This window comes from Haliotis rufescens, unplaced genomic scaffold (genome assembly GCF_023055435.1).
Source record: "Haliotis rufescens isolate VD_foot unplaced genomic scaffold, xgHalRufe1.0.p SCAF_8, whole genome shotgun sequence".
Lineage (NCBI taxonomy): Eukaryota > Metazoa > Mollusca > Gastropoda > Lepetellida > Haliotidae > Haliotis > Haliotis rufescens.
This window is the reverse complement of record NW_025964372.1, coordinates 32,041,992-32,064,765: the sequence shown is the minus strand read 5'-3', so window position 1 is coordinate 32,064,765 and position 22,774 is coordinate 32,041,992. Positions and strand designations below refer to the sequence as shown.

The window sequence follows — 22,774 nt, the reverse complement described above, 5'->3', positions numbered from 1 at the left end:
CTAAAACAGTCTGTTCATTCATCGAAAGTACCAAACCAATAAGGTGTTCGAAAACAGCGTTAGAAATTGGCACTAGTCCTGTAGTCCTTACCAAACTGCCCAATAGTAAAGGTATCCTAAGGACTAGTAGAAATTGGTCCATTTTAAGGGTTTTGCTATATGTTTTCATTATAAGGACTAGTGGACAAAAACTGTTAGTTTCTGACCCTGGAAAATAGGTGACGTCACTCAAGTGCAGCGGAAGTTTACAGACCATGCAAATGAGGTCACGCCTTTTATCAAGGATTGTTTTTCTTCGGAATGGAGCTGAATTATATTGTTGAGCACATCATCTCCTGGTGTGAGGCAGAATTTGAATATTGATTCGCTCATCCCTCGAAATATCAACAATGCCATCTTAACTGTTCGAAAATAGGGTTCGTCAGGATACATAAGCATTTGTAGGACAGCTTGTGGTTACACATAATGCAGTTTAACACTCACCTGTTCATATTATGTTCAATTGCTGCTATATTGGCATTGAAATCTTCATTCAGTGGGTTAGGAAGTTGTCTGCAAATTAAATGACACAAAATGATACATAGAGCAAAGTTCTGTTGAATTCCTGCGTGGATCTATATCATGTGCACCATTTGTCCTGCACACAAGGCAACTGTGCATTTCATGTAGTGTGTGTTGTAGAAATGCAATAAAATTCCTGATTGTATCACTGGTGATACCAGTCATTAAGTCTGCCATTCAAGTGAGTGAGTGGCTCTAACGCCGCTTTTAACATTATTCCAGTTACATTATTGCGTGTCAGCTTAATGTGGGAGGAAAGCCCAAAGTGATGCAGGTCTCAGAGGTTTACCACTTTGGTGAAATCCACAAGCATGAGAATGTTGCTGACAAACCGACAATCACACGTTTCTGGCGGGACAAAGGGAAGCAACTCTGCATTTGAAATTTCGGCGCCTTAGACGATTGGGACACCTTGCCCCCGTGTCATTGTAAATAATTTACACAATAATATCAATTAGTCATTGACAAAATATTGCCAGGAAGTTATCTCTGGAAATAAACAGTGTTAGGCATGGATTCAGACACCACCTGTAGTAAACTGTGTCCTCATTCAAGAAACTACTTGACTGTTTGAACTAAGACAAACCCATTGATGATACATCCCCATTACTGTTAAACAAGCCTCAGAAAAAGCAGCGTCAATAAGAGACTTGTATTTAATACAGAATGTCTTCACATCCTAAATAGGTAGCAACTCACTGCTTCCTGGAGCAGGCATGCTCAAACAGATCCTCGTCCTGGAGGCGGGAGATCACCTCACTCCCTCCTTCCTCGGCTGCAACCAGAGACAGGCAGTGAGTGAATCAGTGAAATAGGGCATGAGTGTGGGAGGGTAGGTGAGTAAGTGGGAGGGTAGGTGAGTAAGTGGGAGGAAAGGAGGGTGGGTGGGTGCTTGGGTGAGTGGTTGAGTGAGTTAGAGGGAGGATGATTGGGTGAGTGAGAGGGTGAGTGAGTGAGAAGGTGAGTGAGTGGGAGGGTGGGTGAGTGAGAGGGTGAGTGAGTGGGAGAGTAGGAGGGTGGGTGAGTGAGTTGGATGGAGGGTGAGTGAGTGGGAGGGTAGGAGGGTGGGTGAGTGAGTTGGAGGGAGGGTGAGTGAGTGGGAGGGTGGGTGGGTGAGAGAGTGAGTGGGAGTGTGGTTGGGTGAGTGAGTGGGAGTGTGGGTGGGTGAGTGAGAGGGTGAGTGAGTGGGAGGGTGGGTGGGTAGGTGAGTGAGTGAGTGAGTGGGAGGTTGGGTGGGTGAGTGAGAGAGGGTGAGTGAGTGGGAGGGTGGGTTTGGTGAGTGAGTGAGAGGGTGGGTGAGAGAGTGGGAGAGTAGGAGGGTGAGTGAGTGGGAGGGTGAGTGAGTTGGAGGGTGGGTGAGTGAGTGAGAGAGTAGGAGGGTGGATGAGTGAGTGGGAGGGAGGGTGAGTGAGTTGGAGGGAAGGTGAGTGAGTGAGTTGGAGGGGGATGAGTGAGTTAGTGGGAGAGTAAAAGGGTGAGTGAGTGAGTGGGAGGGTGAGCAAGTGGGAGGGTAGGTGAGTGAGAGAGTATGTGAGTAAAAGGGTTGCTGAGTGGAAGGGTGAGTGAGTGAGTTGTTTAGTGAGTTGGAGGGAGGGTGAGGGGGAGTAGGGTGAGTGAGAGGCAGGGTGAGTGGGTGGGTCAGTGGGAGGGTGAGTGAGTGAGTTGGAGGGAGGCTGAGTGAGTTAGAGGGAGGGGGAGTGAGTTGAATGGTGGGTGAGTGAGTGGTTGTGTGTGTTATAGGGAGGGAGAGTGGGTGAGTGAGTGGGAGAGTTAGAGGGAGGGGGAGTGAGTGGGATGGTGGGTGAGTGAGTGGTTGTGTGAGTTATAGGGAGGGAGAGTGGGTGAGTGAGTGGGAGAGTTAGAGGGAGGGGGAGTGAGTGGGATGGTGGGTGAGTGAGTGGTTGTGTGAGTTATAGGGAGGGAGAGTGGGTGAGTGAGTGGGAGAGTTAGAGGGAGGGGGCGTGAGTGGGATGGTGGGTGAGTGAGTGGTTGTGTGAGTTATAGGTAGGGAGAATGGGTGAGTGGGAGGATGGGCAATCGAGAGGGTTGGCTAGCAGTTTCAACCAGTATTTCAGGGTTTTCACTGCATGTCAACTGTATGTTAGGATATTTATGGAGGGATATTTACCATGTGAAGCACATTATCACAGGGATATGTAGAAAGACAAGGGATCATAACTGAGGAAAATCAAGGATCCTAAGCAATCAGAGATTCGCTTAGGGATGCAACTCTACTGGCCGAACAATAATCTATTAAGCCAGTGAGTGAGTTGCTTGGTGAAGGGTAAACGAAGGGGAGGATGAAGGGGTAAACATTGCTGAACACTACAACGGAAATTCTGTCGCCAGTCTCTATCACTTCATCTGGTTTTCAGGCATATTTATCTCTTTCATTATAAAAACTGGCAGAATACTCATCTTCTGCAATCCATGTGGTCTTCTAAGGTAAGTACAGCGACACCAAGACAGTTATATACTTTGTTTGTTTTGTTTGTTTGTTGTTTAACGCCGCCCTCAGCATTATTCCAGCTATGACTGCGGTCTGTAAATAATCGAGTCTGGACCAGACAATCCAGTGATTGACATCATGAACATCGATCAGCGCAGTTGAGATCGATGACATGCATCAACCAAGTTAGCAGGCCTGACCTCCCGATCCCGTTAGTCGCCTCTTACAACAAGCATAGTCGCCTCTTTCGACAAGCATAGTCGCCTTTTACGGCAAGCATAGTCGCCTTTTACGGCAAGCATGGGTTGCTGAAGACCTATAGTTATATACCAGTACTGTTCAGACATACTGTTCAGACATTCAATATATATGTCATTCTATAGCAATCCTTCAAACATGGTAACTGGTTAAACACACAATTCGACTGGCAGAAGTACCATCCCAGATTAATGGTGATTCCGCTGTACTTTCTGGGAAATCAAGAAAGTTGTAAAAGAAGCACTATACAAACCGCTAACTCGGAACTTGTCAAACCAGTCTTCGCCTTTGAACTCTTTTGCTAAAGTATCGACTGTATACTGAAAATCATAAAACATGAATAACCATCCAAAGGAAACATTATATTGACAGAAACAATAGTAACCAGTTTTTACACCTTGGTTCTTCTGGACTAATTTTCCATTCTAAACCATTCAGTTTCCTGATATTTCTTCATAGAACTTCACAATGCCTAGTTTGATCAAGGCAACAAGACAAAGAGGTGACTATGCTTGTCGTAAGAGTCAACTAACAGGATCGGGGGGGAAAGGCTTGCTGACTTGGTTGATGCATGTCATCGTATCCCAACTGTGGATCGATGCTCATAATATCTATCACCGGATTGCCTGGACCAGACTTGATTATTTACAGACCGCCCGATGTAGATGGAATATGGTTGAGTGTGGCGTTAAACACCAAACAAACAACTAGACTCACTTCTACCACTTGCTTGTATGGGACATGACATGGGGAAGACAAGGAGAATGGCAGAGATGGTTCACAAAGGCTGATTTGTCAAACTTCAACCATCTTCCCGAGGCAAGAGAGTAAACTGACTATAATTAAACTGTTTTTTCTGTAAAATATGTTCATTTCAGAGACTAGATGTCGCTCTACAGTCTTGTCAACAGTTACAAGAGTGTTCAGGTTTGTGGCATCTTCCCGAGGCAATAGAGTTAACTGACTATAAAAGTCCAGTTTCCATCCTTGCCGAACTAGGCTGGTATTATGGAGTTACATTTTGGCTGGACTAACGAGTCTATGCATAGTCCAATCAAAATAGCGCACCGAAATCGAAATCCAGTTCGTAAACTGTCGTGCAGATTTCAGTCGATTGCAGGATTTGCAAAGCATGTGCACCGCCAACTCGTTGTCAGCAGATAATTTCCAAATCTTTTCATGTTTTTAATCAAGGTGCTCACATGATTTGATTCATCTTGCGAGGTAAGACCCGTTTTATCACGATATAGAACTTGATCATCGATCAGATCGTCCTGACTGGGCACCACCATTTTGTGTGAAGCAAACACAAGTGATACGAGAGGTGGAATCTGATTGGTCCATAGGAGAGGTTTAGAAGGGACATAACTAGTAATAGCCACTGGTGGCGCTACGATCGAGCCCAGGAATTCCAGTCTAGTTCGGCAAGGGTGGAAACTGGACTTTTAAAGTCAGTTAACTCTCTTGCCTCGGGAAGATGACTTCAACATGTTCAAGAGAAACATTTGTTTCCTGCACATTTTCACAATGTTTGTTCTGATTTTATCTCTGACGTCTCCAACATGTCTCAAGAAAATCAACTTCTGTCAAAGACTTTCATGAAAAATAATAATCGGAAAAATGCTTGAGAAACTGTCAATCCTGCCTGCTAAGGGACACAACTCTATTACCAAGGTTACCACTGGGCCCTCCCTTGGCATCCCCAGATGAAGATATGTATTAGCAGTTTACCTGAAGACAAAGTCGAGTTAGTTTTGCAAGTCGATCTTCTTTTGACAATTCCTTTTCCACCATCCTGTGTAAATCTGTAAGGAAAATTGACTGTGGTAAAGGATTCATTTGAATTGTCCATGTTTTGTCTGCACAGTGTAAATGTGAATTATTAACTAATGAATACTGTGTGCGTTTATAAGAGCTCCAGTTAACTTTTTGAGCGATTGAGTTTTCACTCGAAGGTTTCTATTTGAATTGAGTTATTACATTTTTCATTGGGTAACAAATATTTTTTCACTCATCTCTTTATCACTCTATTGGGTTTTTCCCAAAATGAGTAAGCATTTTGAGATTTCAACAACAAAAATGAAATAATGTTTTAGATGTATATAACGGTTCTAAATATAGGCTTGACTCGGAAAGGAAATTAATTCGTAATTGTGTTTCGGAAATTAGCTCCATTGTACGCATGCTGAAAAAGCAACATTGGGTATTTACGCGTGCTGTTTTCAAACAAGTGAGTTTTTCATTTAATCCATGTTTCTGTACACAAGTTAATTGAATGTAATTGGGTTTTGAATAGTTATTGGGGGATTTTATGCAAATACGCAGCTAATCTGTAGCTCTGATTTATTCTATCAGATAGTCTGTGGCACACTTCACATTAGAATACGTGTATAATAATATATTCGCAGGGTGTTCTACTTAGGACGGGTTCAACTGATGATGTGTTATGTTCCTGACCTTTAGCTGATGACACATCTCGAGAGAGCAGAGACACCCTATTAGCTGTGAAGCTAGATCTTCTCTTTGTCTTGGTCTTCTGTCCGCTCATGGCTGCACCTTCATCAATCAGTTAACATAAACAACTGTAAACAGATGCCATAGATTTAATGTTTGATTTTAAGCATGAAAGTCAAGAGTGTCAAGGGGTCATGAAGGTCATAACAGTGTTCCTGTTTACTGGTATTTATCAGTTTTTTTACCAGTAAAATTAGGTAATTCATGTGACTTCTAGTCTCTACGGACCAGCAAATAGAGTACCTTATAAAAATCTTTGTGGTTAAAACAAAACATGAGAAATATTCATATTTGTATCTTTTTCGAACGAGGTCAGCTTGTCTGTCACCATCAGGGTTTCCCTTTGTCTATTTTTAGTGCAAGGAAATAACATTTTGCCTTGCTTCTAGGTTAAATATATATTTGTAGTGACCTAGTCTCGAAATATTAAAAAAAAGAGAGAAAATTGTGACTGAACTTTGAGTGAATGACGTGTAGATCTAACTAAGTTACTGCAGAGATGACGTCATTGCATTGAACATGATGTTGAAGGAATTAAAACCAGGTAATTTTCATACATTTATTTATTTGTTGAAAGCTGGGACTGACAAAAATTTGGGGGGACTGGTAAATTCTGGAGTTTCAAAAGCCAGTGGGAACACTGCATAACCTTACAATATCATAGCAGTAAAACACAAGGACCACCCTAAATTACCACCACTGTAAATATCATTTAACAATGTTCTACAACTAATGATACTTTTATATGAACAATATAAAGTATATTTGTTTGAGACCAATAATCGTTGAGGACCAATTATCACCAACCCGTTACAGCTTGCACATGATCCAGATAATAAAAAAATGTAATTTGTGTAACTGAAGGGGTGCGCATGATTATGGCATGTGCTGATTAGTCAATGTCGATAACTGGTACAGTTGGTCGATGGGAAAGTACACTTTTCCACTGTTTTTATTCTCCTTTTATCTGAAATATCAACTCAAACATTTTCCACAGACAGAAATAATCACATTTGCTCATACTTTCACAAAAATCAAAGCTAGAGAAAAAGACAACTTTATACACTGAATATTTCAGGAATAGACAAAATGGTGATAAATGGTCGATAAAGTACTGCAGTAGAAGGGCTGTCTGTCATTTCTAAATATCTTTTAAACTTTACTATGAAGAATGCATCATTTCGTACGCAACATAAGAAAACCCATTCCTTCTGAAAATGATATTTGTTCTGACCAAATAATCTCCAACATTGAGCATTGCGTGCCTTGACATACAGTATAATGTAACACTAAAATAAACATGGACTCGTGCTCAGAGCTTTGTGTTGACAGTGCGCGAAAATTAGACCCTCCATCGAATATCGACCATGTTATAAAATCAGTGATGCTTATAATAGATCCATCGCTGGTATTTTTAAGGTTAGACGTGTAAGATGGAGGGCAATCTTCAGACAACTGCACGCAATGTTGTTTCATGCGATTTACCATATATTCTTCCGTGGAGATTTGTGTTTTCGCGTACTTTTCAAAAAGTCAAATCTGCCGCCATTTTGTGGTTCTCTTAAAATTGGGATGAGTTTGCAACCGAAATAGGATTTATCAGAGGGAAGTGAAGGATTCTTTGGTGTTTATGGTGTAGAACTGTCTAAAATAAGCTAGATTAATGTCAAGATCCTATTGAATGAAACATTTAATTATTATTGTCTCTATCAAATGAAGGACATTCCATGTTTGATGCCATAACTCTACACGAAAGTGTCAAATGTGAGAGGAAAGCCCGAAGTGATGCAGTCCTCGGACGTTTACCACTTTCGGGGATTGCCTAAAAGTCGGGCCAAGAAAAGTCGGGCCAAGAAAAGTCGGGCCGGGCCAGCGGGTAATACTAAAAATGGATTGCAGAATAATAAAACGAAACGTGCATATCTGGGCAGATCGCAAATGTCCACAAACGTATAGTTTTGCTCATTTAATTAAGTTTGAATCAAAATGCATCTTCAACAATGTAATAAACTGATAATTATGACTACATACCGTGAGTCCTCATGGAAAAGTCAATGTCTTGCATGTGAGTTTTCTTTGATGGGAAAGTTTCTCACCGACCTTAGCGTGTAGGGGTGTGGGTGCATCCCCTATTGGCCTACGTCCCATAAGGCCTACGTCCCATATGGCCTAAAGAAACAGAAATGACCTTTCCCATTTGGCCTACCACAGATTATTTTAAACAACCTACACCCCTATTGAAAAACGGTTTGGTTTGAGCTTAATTAGCTCTTGTTATTTCACACAGGCTTCTTCTGTGAAGTTGATTAATGTAACTATCTCACAATTAATTAACCCCTTTCTTATGTTCATAAGGATTGTCATCATAAGGACGTCCCTTTGCTATTGACACGAAGTAAACAAGCAGAGTTGATTTTTCTTTGAAAAGTACACAAAGCAAGAAAGCAAAGCACTCAGAAAGGTATGGGGGTAGATATCAATACCTGGAGAGTAAAGATAGGAACTTTTTCGAGACGAAAACCAAGCGTAAAGTTCAGAATTAACACATTGTGTGTGTCGTTGTCAGTGGCCACGCTTTTCGTGATAGCGATGTTGACTGTGACTGTGTGTGGGGACGTTGAGACGAACCCAGGTCCTGAAACCCCAGGAGGTAGTGTTAAATATACAGTAAAAGAACTGAGTGAAATAGTTAATTCACTTCAGGCTGAGATAAAGGGGCTAAAGGAGCAGGTAGCTAAACACCATAAGATAAGGATTGTATATAACTGGCTTCTTTGCCTATTGTGTATTTAGTCAATAGGATCAACTATTATAGGTTTTATTTCTTTGATCATATACCATTGTATACGGATAATGATAACGAAGTTAATTTAATGACAAAACATTGTTCTTAGTATTCATAGTATAAAGGTACTAACGGTTATCAGTGCATCATTCTTCATAATGGCAGGTATTCAGAGGGTTGAGTATGTTCAGTCAGAGAGGTGGTCGTCAAGTTTTGATTGACAATTTTAAATATAGAATTAACAGAAAGGGGTCAACTGCAACTTTCTTAGAAGCTGCACAATGTCCCCCCTTTGTTGGTATGAAGAATGGATTGTACAGACAACGCAGAAAAACAACACCAGCATTGTGTACCTCGATGGTCAGCTGTCCAGACTCCGAGACAGACACCAGCAGGGAGAAATATCTTCCTTGGCATCAGCAGATGCAGTAGGAATCCTGATTAAATTACATTAAAAAGATTCTGTTAGCTTGTATTTCTCTGTTGTTGGACTGGTTCATTTTAATCACCCTGGGGGAGACGGGTAGTTAGTGAGGGATCAACCAAGCGATTACTTACCGTAATTAAATCCCCTAAAAGCGTAGGGCAAATGGGAAGTAGGCCAATGGGGAGAACACCGGGGTGTGATGTCCAGGGCAGGAAACGACAGTGTTTTCACTACTCTTCTTTCATTAATTAACGTGTTGGGCATCCCTTATTAACCTTTACTAATTCATTATAAACCAACACAGGATGTTTTCTGGAAGTGGATATTCGCGAATGTCGTAGGGCTGACACGACACGTATTAAGAACTGTCCTAGCACTTCTAAAGTTCCTAACATTCTTTATATCAGAGACCATATATCGGTATATGGTCTCTATTTATATCTGAAGACTATTATATCTAATTATATACCACTTTATTGTCTCATATTGCGGTAGTTAAAGAAAACACAGTGCTCAAAGTGAAGCGCTTTTCCCTCGGGGCTGTCAAAATAAACTTTAAACACACAGATGTATCATCAAATGTGTTTACATCTGTAGCTTAGTATTTTATCTACCTATATACCACTTTATAATGTCACAGAACATCGTATTTAAAGAAAACAAGGTGCTCAAAGTGAAGCCCTTTTCCCTCTACATTCTCAATATAGTCTCTATCAAAAGTGTTTGGCGTGTGTTCGGTCCGACTTGGCCCGGGCTGTCAAAATGCACTTTAAACACATAGATGTATCAAATGTGTTTACATGGTTTGGTTTAAACATATTTTTATTCATTGAAATGAGTTGGGATTGGTGAACAAGCTTTACAGCTTATGTTAACACCGCTCCTATACAACATATATTACATATTGAAATGAAGGATGTGACCTCATCGATATAGACATTATTTAAATAATATGTTTGTACATATTACATCAAATACAAATACAAAATGAACATAAATAGAAAGTTACAGCTTGTGTGTGTCTAACAAGTCGTTTGTAACAAAAGTAATAGTCAATCATGATGTTACTGTCCGGTTAATTTAATTATTAATTTGTGAAGAGCTGAAACGTTTTCTTCATATACAGGTTTGTATTTATCCTTTCTCTTCAAATATGCCGTGTATTTGGTTTCATTGTTGGCAAGTTGTTTGATAAAAACGGCTAATTGTTCAGCAGATTTAAAATCCATTGCATTGATGTAAGTATTGTTTTCAGCATGTTTAGTATAATCAGCACCCCCACGAGTTATCAAAATGAAGTTGAGTCCGTAATATAGAAAGAATTTTTCTGTTACATAATCTTTACAAAATGCATTTTCAAAAGACAGATAAAATTTATACTTTGAGCTTAACATCTCTAAACATGCCGGGCCACTCCTTGGGCATGTATGGTTTCCACAAGCACCATATACGTCGACTTGGACGTACTTCTTCAACTCCTTAACATAGTCCATTCTTTTGCTTTCTGTTTTACAATGACTTACCATCCATGAAAGTTACAGCTTGTGTGTGTCTAACAAGTCGTTTGTAACAAAAGAAATAGTCAATCATGATGTTATTGTCCGGTTAATTTAATTATTAATTTGTGAAGAGCTGAAACGTTTTGTCTTGATGATGAAATCGTTGACGGATTCAACTAATGTCTGGTTTTCAGAGTGAGCAAGTTCATTGTTTCCGTTCATAATAGTATCCAGGTTATAACCGGTAGTGTAAAAGTGCATATTAAGTCTTATCTGAGTAAAGTTACAGCAAGTAAAAAAATAATGTATTCCACAGGAGCAACACGGACTGTCAATTAAATGTCTGTTATAATACTTATCGGCGTTTAGGTCGCTACAACCGAGTCTGAGGCGGCAGTGAACGATTTGACAGAATCGAGTGCCATAGCTAAGGTCAAAATAAGTCTTATTTTCGGTTTTCGTAATTAAGTTTTTAAATTCTCACAGACTACTTGACTCTTTGGACTTTGGAAGAGTATTCCATAAGTGTATTGTGTCTAGTAAAAAGCATTTGGCGTAAGAGGAAGTACGGCTATAAATTCCTTGTATTTCAGAACTGTTTCTTAAATTATAGTTTGTAGTTTCGGAGACAAAGTTTGGGATCAAATCACAAAGATAGCTTGGGAATTGTTATACAAAAAAGTTTTTGGGCAGTAGCTTCTATCTTGCAAGGATTGAGATTTAGTTTCATTATAGTTACATACAATAATGAAGTGTCAGCTGCAAAGAGACGAATGTTACTGTCAATAGCACATACAATATCGTTAATGTATATCAGAAAAAGAAGTGGTCCAAGGACTGAGCCCTGAGGTACTCCAGCTAGTACAGCTTTCTTGTCAGATTTGAACCCGTTAATTGCTACCCTTTGTACTCTATTTTCTAAATAACTTTCAAACCATTTTAATAGTTCGTCTTGGATACCATTAGTTTTCAGTTTATTAATAATTCCTCTATGCCATACCTTATCAAAGGCTTTACTTATATCGCAGAAGACTGCTCTAACTTCTTTTCCTTCGTCAAGAGCTTTAGCTATGAAATTATACAAATAGGTTAATTGATTTGATGTGGAATCTCCTGGCATAAATCCTGATTGTAGATTTGTTAGTAGGTCGTTAACTCTTAGGAAGTTGAATACATATTTAAATACACATTTCTCAAAGACTTTCGATAAACAAGATGTGAGTGCGACAGGACGGTAGTTTGAACATTCATGTACGCTGTCTTTTTTGTGGATAGGTGTTACTGATGCTTCTTTCCATAAACAGGGAAAAATTGACTGGCTAAGTGATAAATTAACAATTTCGTAAGTATGGATGTTAGACTATTTGCGGTATATCTAAGTACTTTATTTCCTATTCCGCCCGGACCGGTCGCTTTTGATGTATCCAATGACAATAGAATATCTCTGACGTCATCGCGGGTTAGAGTGATGTTAGATAATGTTGAGTTACAGGGAACCGGGGGGTCGGGCACATCGCGATTTTGATCTTCAATTGTCGACTGAGCGGTAAAGTAGTTATTTAAGACATTTGCGATTTCTTCGGGGCCATTGTAGACTGCATCACTGAAAGTAATTGTTGGGAATTGGCTGTTATCGTTGCGTGATTTTATAAACGCTTTAATCAGGCGCCACCACGTTTTGGTACAAGGCGAGTTATTAACAGTATCTTCAATTTTAGAGACGAATATTGGTTTAGCAGTTCTGATAGCGGAAGTAACTTTATTTCTTGCTGATCTGAAATTAGTCCACTAATAATTGTAGTCTACATTTATCAATGTGTGATGTGTGATGGTTACTTTTTTTGGCAATTTTATATAAACGATTACGTTTCCGAATCAAGGATTGTATATGATTCGTCATCCAAAGTGGATCTGCAGGTCTTATTTGGTATGTGTTCATCACAGATCCTCGTAATTGCGGATGTTAAATTGGTTACAATTTTCTCTATATTTTTAGATTTTAAGCTTTTATGGATGTGAATTGTTACCAGCCTTATACGGTAAAGAACTTGAAATGATTGAATGTACACAACGTTACTTTGCTCGTCATATACAAGGATTTGGTAAAAGACATCCAACCGATTCGTCTATTTCTAACTTGGGAATGTGGTCAATGAATGGCTACATTGATAAATGTAGACTACAATTATTAGGAAGGCTCTGCAATAACGATTGTAACTCAATAACAAAAGACCTATTTTGTGCTCACATTGCTACCAACGCTATTGTCAATATTAGCCGTCCAGTAAGCATATGCAACATCCTTCTATATACTGCTAAAAAATACCATTTGGATAACTATATAAAGGGACATACTGATAGCGGTTCATTCCCAACAAAATCGGCTTGGCGAGCTCTTGTAATCAGACGTCTATCAGAGAATGAACAGTACATCTGGAGAGAGAGACTAGCACAGAGACCGGATTTTTCACGATACCATCAAATTCATAAACGGTTACAAATGCATGTTCTTTATAATGTAATGTATCTCTATCCACATCTAAGACAACCCCTGCAACTTTGTATTAAAATCGGATCAAGAGCAAAAGTGTCGAAAGAATGTAACCATTGTAATAGACATTGCTATGACTATGATTGCCATATTATTTTGCTCTGTGAAATGTTTATGCCTGACAGAAATAATTTCTTCTCATGCCTGATTGATAAACTTGATGTAGATGTATACGTGAAAATAGATATGCTTGACGATGATGATATGCTTTCATTCTTTCTCGGTGCATATGTACATGACTTGACTAACGAACTTGATTACGATACTTGGCAAAGCATCATAATGACTTTCTGCCACTTCATATGGAATTTAAAGAAACACCTTATGTATATCTACTCGACACTTTACTGCTCTCAAAATGTACATTGTAAATTATTTATTCATAGCAGTGTATAACATGATTTCATTGTATATAGTCAAGTAATTTCATTGATGTATTGTAAATAATGTATTTGCCCATGTAAAATCTTCGGATTCAACTCTGGAGGAAATAAAGAAATTCATTCATTCATTCATTCATTCTTCTGTCTTGCAAGGATTGAGATTTAGTTTCATTATAAAGTTTCTTATGACTTGTGCCACGAACGGCACCACATATAGTTCTCAGGGCATCAAGATGTAAGCTTTCTTATATACACGATTGCTCAGACGTACAGTTATCCCAAATATGCGAACAATAGTCAAATATTGGCAAGATATAGGACTTATACATAGTGTGTAATTGCTTAATGGGAATAAGAGCTTTATTAGCTTTCTGGACTAAAGTTTGCACACATTTTGACCATGATAATTGGTTTGAAAATACAACACGTAAATAACTATAATATGTTCCTATCTTTATATGTACATCATTATAAAACCAATTTTCAACATTTTTAAGTTTTCCACCATTTCGGAAAACTAATGTTTCAGTTTTATCAAAGTTAACTTTCATACCCCATTTTTAACAAAAAGAAGATAAAACATTAATTTTTCTTTCAAACCAACAACTGAGTCATCAAATATACATAGATCATCAGCATACAATAATAAAAACAGATCATTGAAATCTTCACCGACAAATATACCTCTACCACCATACGTCTGTAATGAGTCTTCCAATTGATTGATAAACATAGAAAATAAAAGAGGACTCAAAACGCAACCTTGTCTAACTCCACTAAGACATTCGAAATAATCTGACAAAGAAAAGTTATCAAGTTTCACACAAGAAATTGTTGTTGCATAAATATCACGTATCATATTCAACATCTTTCCATTGATACAATTTGTAGACAAAACATACCATAGCGAATCTCTATTCACCGAATCAAAAGCCTTTTGAAAATCAACATATATACAATAAAATCTACCTTTTGATTTAGACAAGTATTTTTGGATAAGGCACTGTAGAGAAAAAACCATTATCAACTGTAGAATATCTTTTGCGAAAACCCGCCTTACACACTGGTCATTTGTCATAAAAACATACAAGATCGTTGAGTCTTTTGTTAAGAATAAAAGCAAATATTTTCCCACATATGTCCATCAAAGAAATGCCTCTATAATTATTAACATCACATGTACTTCCTTTCTAATGTAAAGGAAATATAATACTCTTTGACCACTTTGGAGGATATGGCCCTTTTGTAAATATGAAATTGAACAAAATCTTAAGGTAAGGTAACAAAATACTCCTATCGCATTTGTAGACCTCAGGGGGAATGCCGTCAGGGCCAGGTGCTTTATTTTTTTTTAAAGATGAAATAGCAAAGACGATCTCCTCTTTAGTTATTGGCTGGTTTATCATGTTATTTATACCCTCATCAATCTCCAAATTTTCTATATCATCAATATAACTACTGACTAAAGACATGAATTCTGCATCTGTAACATTGTCTTGAATATTGAGCACCTGAGTAAAGTGTTCAATCCATGCTTTACTGCTTATATCGCCTTGGCGTTTATTACTGGGATTTCTAATAATGGACTTTACATAAGACTAAAAGGCTTTGGGATTTTAATTACAAGAGTTGACAATATCTACAGCAAGTGTATTTACATAGACGGATGATTTAGAACGACAAACCTCTCTATACTTATTTCTTGTACCTCTAAAACTATGCAAAAAATCAAGATTTCCTGACAATCTAAACTTATCAGGGTACATATACTTCTCAGTTTTTAATGAGTGACATTGGCGGTGGTGCGTAGCAAATGCCTTTGTCAAACCATGCTGTTATGTCATCGTAGTGTTTCCTGTATTTGTCAACATCCCACAGTCTTCTGCATGCTTCACACATCGCTTGAGCCTCTAGTCTGTACAACCACCGAACATTGACATCATCTTTCTTACATATGTATTCTTCATATACAGGTTTGTATTTATCCTTTCTCTTCAAATATGCCGTGTATTTGGTTTCATTGTTGGCAAGTTGTTTGATAAAAACGGCTAATTGTTCAGCAGATTTAAAATCCATTGCATTTATGTAAGTATTGTTTTCAGCATGTTTAGTATAATCAGCACCCCCACGAGTTATCAAAATGAAGTTGAGTCCGTAATATAGAAAGAATTTTTCTGTTACATAATCTTTACAAAATGCATTTTCAAAAGACAGATAAAATTTATACTTTGAGCTTAACATCTCGAAACATGCCGGGCCATCACTCCTTGGGCATGTATGGTTTCCACAAGCACCATATACGTCGACTTGGACGTACTTCTTCAACTCCTTAACATAGTCCATTCTTTTGCTTTCTGTTTTACAATGACTTACCATCCATGCAATTGTGCCATTTTTTTTGTTTAAAAATCGCAGAATAATCTTTATCTATGGTATGATTTCTAGCTTGTAAAACACCATAAGGAGCAGGGATATCACTATCGTTTCTGTAATCAATTGTCCAGTTGAACACATTCTTCCAACCCTGTGGCCAAATACTTCCTATTCTAAACGAACCCATCCGTGGTGATTCGTGGTTATGTAGAATCCAAACTTGGTCTTTGTACCGCTGTGGTGGAGTTTTCAACTTCGAGGAAAACGCAGCAAACATCACGGCACTACTTCTTTGTAAATACGCCTGATTTGTAGTCATGCGACAGTTCACGTCCGGGCAATCACGAAGCGTAGATAACTCGTCCATGACCGGTTGATACCCTATCCTGGCATACAACAAAATTATCTTTGGGTTCTCAAGGACATTGTCTCGGGGATGTGACCTCGACGCGTAGTTAAGTGCACGTGCAGGAAGAACTATGTTCTTTGTCTCAGATTTCGACGTCATCAGCTCCCTTGAAAGGGCGAAAAGTCCCACCATGATCGTACATGTGAGCACTGATCCGTAGAAGCAACGGCGAATCTGTAAATTGATAAGTCTATTTGTTATGTATTGGTCTGAACACAATTTCACTAAATAGACTGAGACACGCTATGAGGTCCCAACCAATGACATCGTCAGGGGGAGGGGGATGGGGGAGGGGTGGGTGGGTGTAATTTGTGAGCAGTTAGATACGAATAATTGCAAGCAACGGTTTATTGCTGAATTGTCCTAACTTGGAACATATAACTACTTCCTTTAAGGGACATTGGGGTAGCCTGGTGGTTAAAGCGTTCGGTTGTCACATCGATGGACGGGTAGTTCAAGGTAATGGCAGTGTACATTTCTCTTTCTACCTGATCATGTCAATAGTGGCCCCTTAAAGAATCCCAAGTAACGGAAAAAAACTGATAGTGAACTAATTGAATTTATAAAATACAATTGAATTATATGACATCGGAATGGCAGTGAATATAATCTGTCAACGCACAGAATAACCAGCGAAAAAGATTCTATTGGGCCTAAAAGGAAAATTAGCGGTCAAAATTATATGAATGGATCACTGAAAATCAGTGATGACCCCCAGGTGTTCGCGAAAAGGGTAAGCATGTCCTTCCCCTCCGGTAGCACATGCCACTCACACTCACACAATTTCCATGAAAGGGCATGAAAAAAATAAAATCTCAATTGTCTGTCGAAACAGATTCTACTGGTGTTAAAAGGCAAAATAGTGGAGAAGATTATATGAATGGATAAGTGAAACACCTGGTGCTCACGAAAAGGGTAAACATCAACGACAGGCGTGCTCCGAGCTACCACCTTAAACAGACAGTCAATGCAGGCAACAACCCATTTCCTGCATTCGCTCACTTCATTCGACAAGCAGAAACATACCTTGCACCTTTTCAGTGTGAAAGTACACGCCCCTCGGATCCAAGACCTTATACTTGTCCAGTGTAGCATCGTCATCGTTCTTTCACGAGAACTAGAAATATGTAGGAATTGCATTCATAATTCTCTTTTTCACAATAAGGATTTTTTTCCATTAAACTTTAACTGAAATAACAACCGAGATAGTACTGAATACCCCGCGATAGTAACCAGACTGTTAACTCGATTCGTTTGCATACACGCATGTGTTTACTTTCCTGTATTGGAGAAAATAAAAAAGATGCACATACACAACAAATGAAAAGTCTTTTACGTTATTTATAGGTTATTTCGCAAAACTCCACAGTCAGTCCACGGATAATTCTCGAATTTATTCTCGACTTAATTGCCCCTTTTATGGGAGTTAAGCCCCCTTTACACAAGGCTTCGACCTTTGTGCCACCTTTGAGCGATCAAAAACTGGCCAGGGCGCTCAATGGTCGCCTAAACCCAGAAAATCGTGTTTCTATGTAACTGCTCCAGCAGTTGTTCAGCAGTAACTACTCGAGTTGTTCAGCGTCTGCAACCACAATGAAACTCTGCAGGTACACGCCCTCTATTTATAGGCAGGCTGAGAAGGCACAACAGGTAGCTCAAAGGAGGTAGAATAGAGGTAGAAGCATTGCCATGGGTTCTCAAGGGTTGCTGTGGTCGCCGAATGGAGGCACAGCGGTCGCCACAGCCATCGTTCAATGCACGCTGTTGATCGCCATAAGGAGGCACAAGGGAGGCAGAAGCGTCGCCCATGATTGACGGGAAAATATTTCAGCAGAACGCATCTGTTACCTGGCGACAATTGAGCGACCACTGTGCCTTCATTCTGCAACAGCGACAATGCTTGTGCTTCCCTTCTGCCTACTTTGAGCCACCTTTGAGCAACCAACCTCCTCGGCGACCTTTGTGCGACTGTTTTGAACGTGTTCAAAACTTGCCGGCGACAATGGCGTTCATGGCGATGCCTGAACCTCCTGTGTACTACATTGGAACGACCTAGGCAACCATTCTGCCTCCTTTGAGCCTCCAACAACAACCTTGCAAATTTTATGGTCGCACACGGGAGGCACAAACGTCGCCATCCTGTTTAAAGGCCCCATTATTAGTTTATGGCCTGCGTTTTGATGTGAGTTATGTAAATATCTACCACATATATACGTAGCGGATTCTTACAAAAGTTTGCACATCGGTTTTTCGATTCATACCTCAATGAACAGGAAACTAAATAATCAGTCAATACTTATAATTAAATTCGACAACGTAAAACATGTTTCATCTACAATAGTTTAACCAAAAACTGTTGTATGTATCAAAACAGGCAAAAATGACGAGATTGATAAACATTCCCGGTGTAGGAATACATACTGTGGCGTGACATGAATCAGGTGATCGTTTAATTAATGCACATAACTTGACACGCCTACACAGTCAGTAGCCAATCAACGGAGAGTAGGATCAAAACAATGTTCATTGGACCTGCCAATTAAGGCAAGAGGCGAAAAGAACTGCAACAGTCAGACTATAACAAACCGGAAGAAATATGTCCGGGAGAAGGCGGCTGTTTCAAATTACATGGTCAGTTATCGCCAGATTCAAACATTACTTCCCTGATTACGGTAAAACAAAGTTAGAAAGATGCTAGTTAGAAATGAAACCCGAAGACATGAAAGTTGAACCCACTCGCGAGCGGAAAAAAAACAGGCGAGCGAGCCTGCACGTTCGCAGTTTCATTCATTCTCAGCCATCGGTTTTAAATGGTAGTTTGGACAATGAATATGCATCAAAGTCGCTAAATGTCCTGTGCATGACGATATCAGGTCGTATTAGTTCTGTGAATATAATGAAAATGACACCCCTCAGAGATGCAGGTCTTAAACGTTTAACACACGTGGCAAGTCAATCGTAAACCAGAGAAAAATACGGGAACATATGGTACAAGTGAAAAAAAAAAAGAACTACATCCTTTTTGTGATTGATGCGTCAAATTTGAAAATGTCCTCCGAATATCAATACGACCCGTGAAGATAAGGGTTAGAATAGGTCTTGAGCAAACTAAGCTTAAGCTAAATATCGACTGTGTGATCCATGTCATTCCCATTAGCGGGTCCCATTTGTGTAGATTGGTGCTCATGATCCAGACTCGATTATTTACAGACCGACGTCATATAGCTGAGTGTGGCGTTAAACAACAAACAAATAAACATGTCTATACCGAAACACGGCTTTAAACTTTTGTGAGGCTTTGAATGTTGTAATATAGTCCCATTGCTGACGTACTGCAGTCCCATTGGTGTGGCAATACAATACACATTAGTGTGAAACAAACTTCTTAAACACGTTTCGTACAGTCATTTAGCATATCCATTCAACGCTCTCTCTACATTCAAAGCGATCCTACCTGTGTTTGGTGTCTTCTCATTTCCTGGTAAACGCAGTTCTTAAGTTAATCCAGTTACCTTACACTGAGCCACGTCTACAGTGCCCGACTATCAGTGAGTCGTCAGTGTTCTGCAATCCTCCTGTCTATCTACCTGCTGGTGCCAGTGCCGTGTGTTTACATTGCCAACAAGCAACAGGTGATTTATCCCTGCATGTGAACCCATGGGGAGGTGATTTATGTTATGACTCATAACCCGTCAGAGATATGTAAATCGTAAAAACGGGCGTGATTTTGCAAACACTGATAATTCATGTATGAGCTTCTGTGATAACAGAACCCGCCTGCCATTGTTCGCATAATGTGGAAACAATTAAAGTATAAAAATATTCATCAAACTTAATATGAAATTAATGTGGTACTAGTAACCATTCCGCCAAGCCAAATGGGACGGGTTTTTTTTTTCAAATTTGCGACTTATAATGAAAATATACAAGACAAATATCGCTTCTGACTTTTTATATGGCAGACAAGGGTGCGTTCATGGGAAGTTGAAGATAGTTTGCATAAATTATTGAATAGTTTATAATGAAAGACTCCAGTTGATGGTGACAATGCGGTTTTTTATGATAACCTACGGCCATATAATATCTACATGTAGTTATGTGACGTATTTCATCATAACTCAAGGTCATATAACATATAGATATGTGATGTATTTTGCCATAACTCAAGGTCATATTATATACAGTATAGTTATGTAACGTATTTTACCTTAACTCAACAACTGGGAAGTCGATCTTAAGAGAAACTTTGTGTTCTTGTAATGCTAGTAGAGAAGGGCAGTGGCAACTGAATCCAGGTCATTTGCGGGGGGGGGGGGGGGGGGGGGGGGGGGGGACACATACAGTTTGGTGATGTATTTTGCGTGATGCCGCAACAACTGGATGGTGTGATGGTGGTACAGCAACAACTGAATGGTGTGATGTCGGTGCAGCAGCAACTGGATGGTGTGTTGGTGGTGCAGCAACAACTGGATGGTGTGAAGGTGGTGCAGCAACAACTGGATGGCGTGATGGTGGTGCAGCAACAACTGGATGGTGTGTTGGTGGTGCAGCAACACTGGATGGTGTGATGGTGGTGCAGCAACAACTGGATGGTGTGTTGGTGGTATGATGTCGGTGCAGCAACAACTGGATGGTGTGAAGGTGGTATGATGTTAGTAGGCAACAACTGGATGACACCACCACACCATCCAGTTGTTGCTGCACCACCAACACACCACCATCACACCATCCAGTTGTTGCTGCACCACCAACACACCATCACCACACCATCCAGTTGTTGCTGGCATCATACCACCATCACACCTTCCAATTGTTGGCAACTGAATCAAGGTCCTTTTTTTGGGGGGGGGGGGGACAAATACAGTTTGGTGACGTATTTTGTGTGATGCCGCAACAACTGGATGGTGTGATGGTGGTACCGCAACAACTGAATGGTGTGATGTCGGTGCAGCAACAATTGGATGGTGTGTTGGTGGTGCAGCAACAACTGGATGGTGTGTTGGTGGTGCAGCAACAACGGGATGGTGTGATGTCGGTGCAGCAACAACTGGATGGCGTGATAGTGGTGCAGCAACAACTGGATTGTGTGTTGGTGGTGCAGCAGCAACTGGATGGTGTGATGGTGGTGTGTTTGTGGTTAAGCAACAACTGGATTTGTGATGGTGGTGTGATGGTGGTGCAGCAACAACTGGATGGTGTGATGGTGATGCAGCAACAACTGGATGGCGTGATGGTGGTGTGATGGTGATGCAGCAACAACGGGATGGTGTGATGGTGGTGTGATGGTGATGCAGCAACAACTGGATGGTGTGATTGTGGTATAGCAACAACTGGATGGTGTGTTGGCGATGCAGCAACAACTGGATGGTGTGATGGTGGTGTGATTGTGGTATAGCAACAACTGGATGGTGTGATGGTGGTTTGATGTCGGTGCAGCAACAACTGGATGGTGTGATGGTGGTGTGATGGTAGTGCAGCAACAACTGGGTGGTGTGTTGGCGGTGCAGCAACAACTGGATGGTGTGATGTCAGTGCAGCAACAACTGGATGGTGTGATGTCGGTGCAGCAACAACTGGATGGTGTGATGGTGGTGCAGCAACAACTGGATGGTGTGATGGTGGTGCAGCAACAACTGGATGGTGTGTTCGTGTAGCAGCAACAACTGGGTGGTGTGTGGTGGTGCAGCAACAACTGGATGGTGTGATGGTGGTGCAACAACAACTGGATGATGTGATGGTGGTGCAGCAACAACTGGATGGTGTGTTGGTGGTGCAACAACAACGGGATGGTGTGATTTCGGTGCAGCAACAACTGGATGGTGTGTTAGTGGTGTGATGTCGGTGCTGCAACAACTGGATGGTGTGTTGGTGGTGCAGCAACAACTGGATGGTGTGATGGTGTAGCAGCAACAACCGGGTGGTGTGATTCCAGGTAATTTAATACTGATCGTATGGTGGAATAGTTCTCCATGGCCCTTGATTGTACAAAAAGTCCTAAGACCTTGTTGTGTCTGTTGATTGGTTTTCGATATAGGAACATGTTTTGAAATGTCTCGACCAATGAACGCGTTCATTATTTCATTATTGTATCCACTTCCACACTGTACTGTACACAACATATCTGATCCTGGGTAAGTGATCTGATCCTGGGCGAGTGATCTGATCCTGGGGGAAGTGATCTGAGCCTGGGGGGTGGGGGTTATCTGAGCCTGAGGGGAGTGGTCTGAGCCTGAGGGAGTGATCTGAGCTTGAGCCTGAGGGGGGTGATCTGCGCCGCGGGGGGAGGGAGTGATCTGAGCCTGAGGGGAGTGATCTGAGCCTGGGGGGTGGGGATGATCTGAGCCTGAGGGAAGTGATCTGAGCCTAGGGGTTGGGAGTGATCTGAGCCTGAGAGTGTGATCTGAGCCTGGGGGAGTCCCCTGGCGCTGGGGGAGTGCTCTGAGCCTAAAGTTGTGCACCAGTGATTAGAGGGGTAATATGCTGACCCCTTCGGAAACATATATAGTATTCCTGCCTGTGTGAAATAAGATAAAAAAGAAAAAGAGACCACAATGACCAAATTTAA

General features: G+C 40.5%; 1 protein-coding gene across 5 annotated transcripts in view; it reads right to left on the bottom strand.

Moving 5' to 3' along the window:
• Positions 1-22,774, bottom strand: part of LOC124115983 — a 44,748-nt gene that overhangs the window by 4,996 nt on the left and 16,978 nt on the right. The window contains exons 1-6 of one of the 5 annotated variants that reach the window (XM_046477171.2): positions 7,268-7,401; positions 5,726-5,824; positions 5,000-5,073; positions 3,522-3,588; positions 1,261-1,336; positions 484-552 (exon numbers count right to left, since the gene is read on the bottom strand). In XM_046477171.2, the coding sequence (XP_046333127.1) occupies positions 484-552; positions 1,261-1,336; positions 3,522-3,588; positions 5,000-5,073; positions 5,726-5,816 (377 nt within the window). In that variant the 5' untranslated portion in view covers positions 5,817-5,824; positions 7,268-7,401. Of the gene's footprint in view, positions 1-483; positions 553-1,260; positions 1,337-3,521; positions 3,589-4,999; positions 5,074-5,725; positions 5,851-7,016; positions 7,145-7,267; positions 7,402-22,774 lie in introns of those variants that run through there. The other 4 variants (XM_046477172.2, XM_046477173.2, XM_048389439.1 and 1 more) reach the window with 4 other exon arrangements.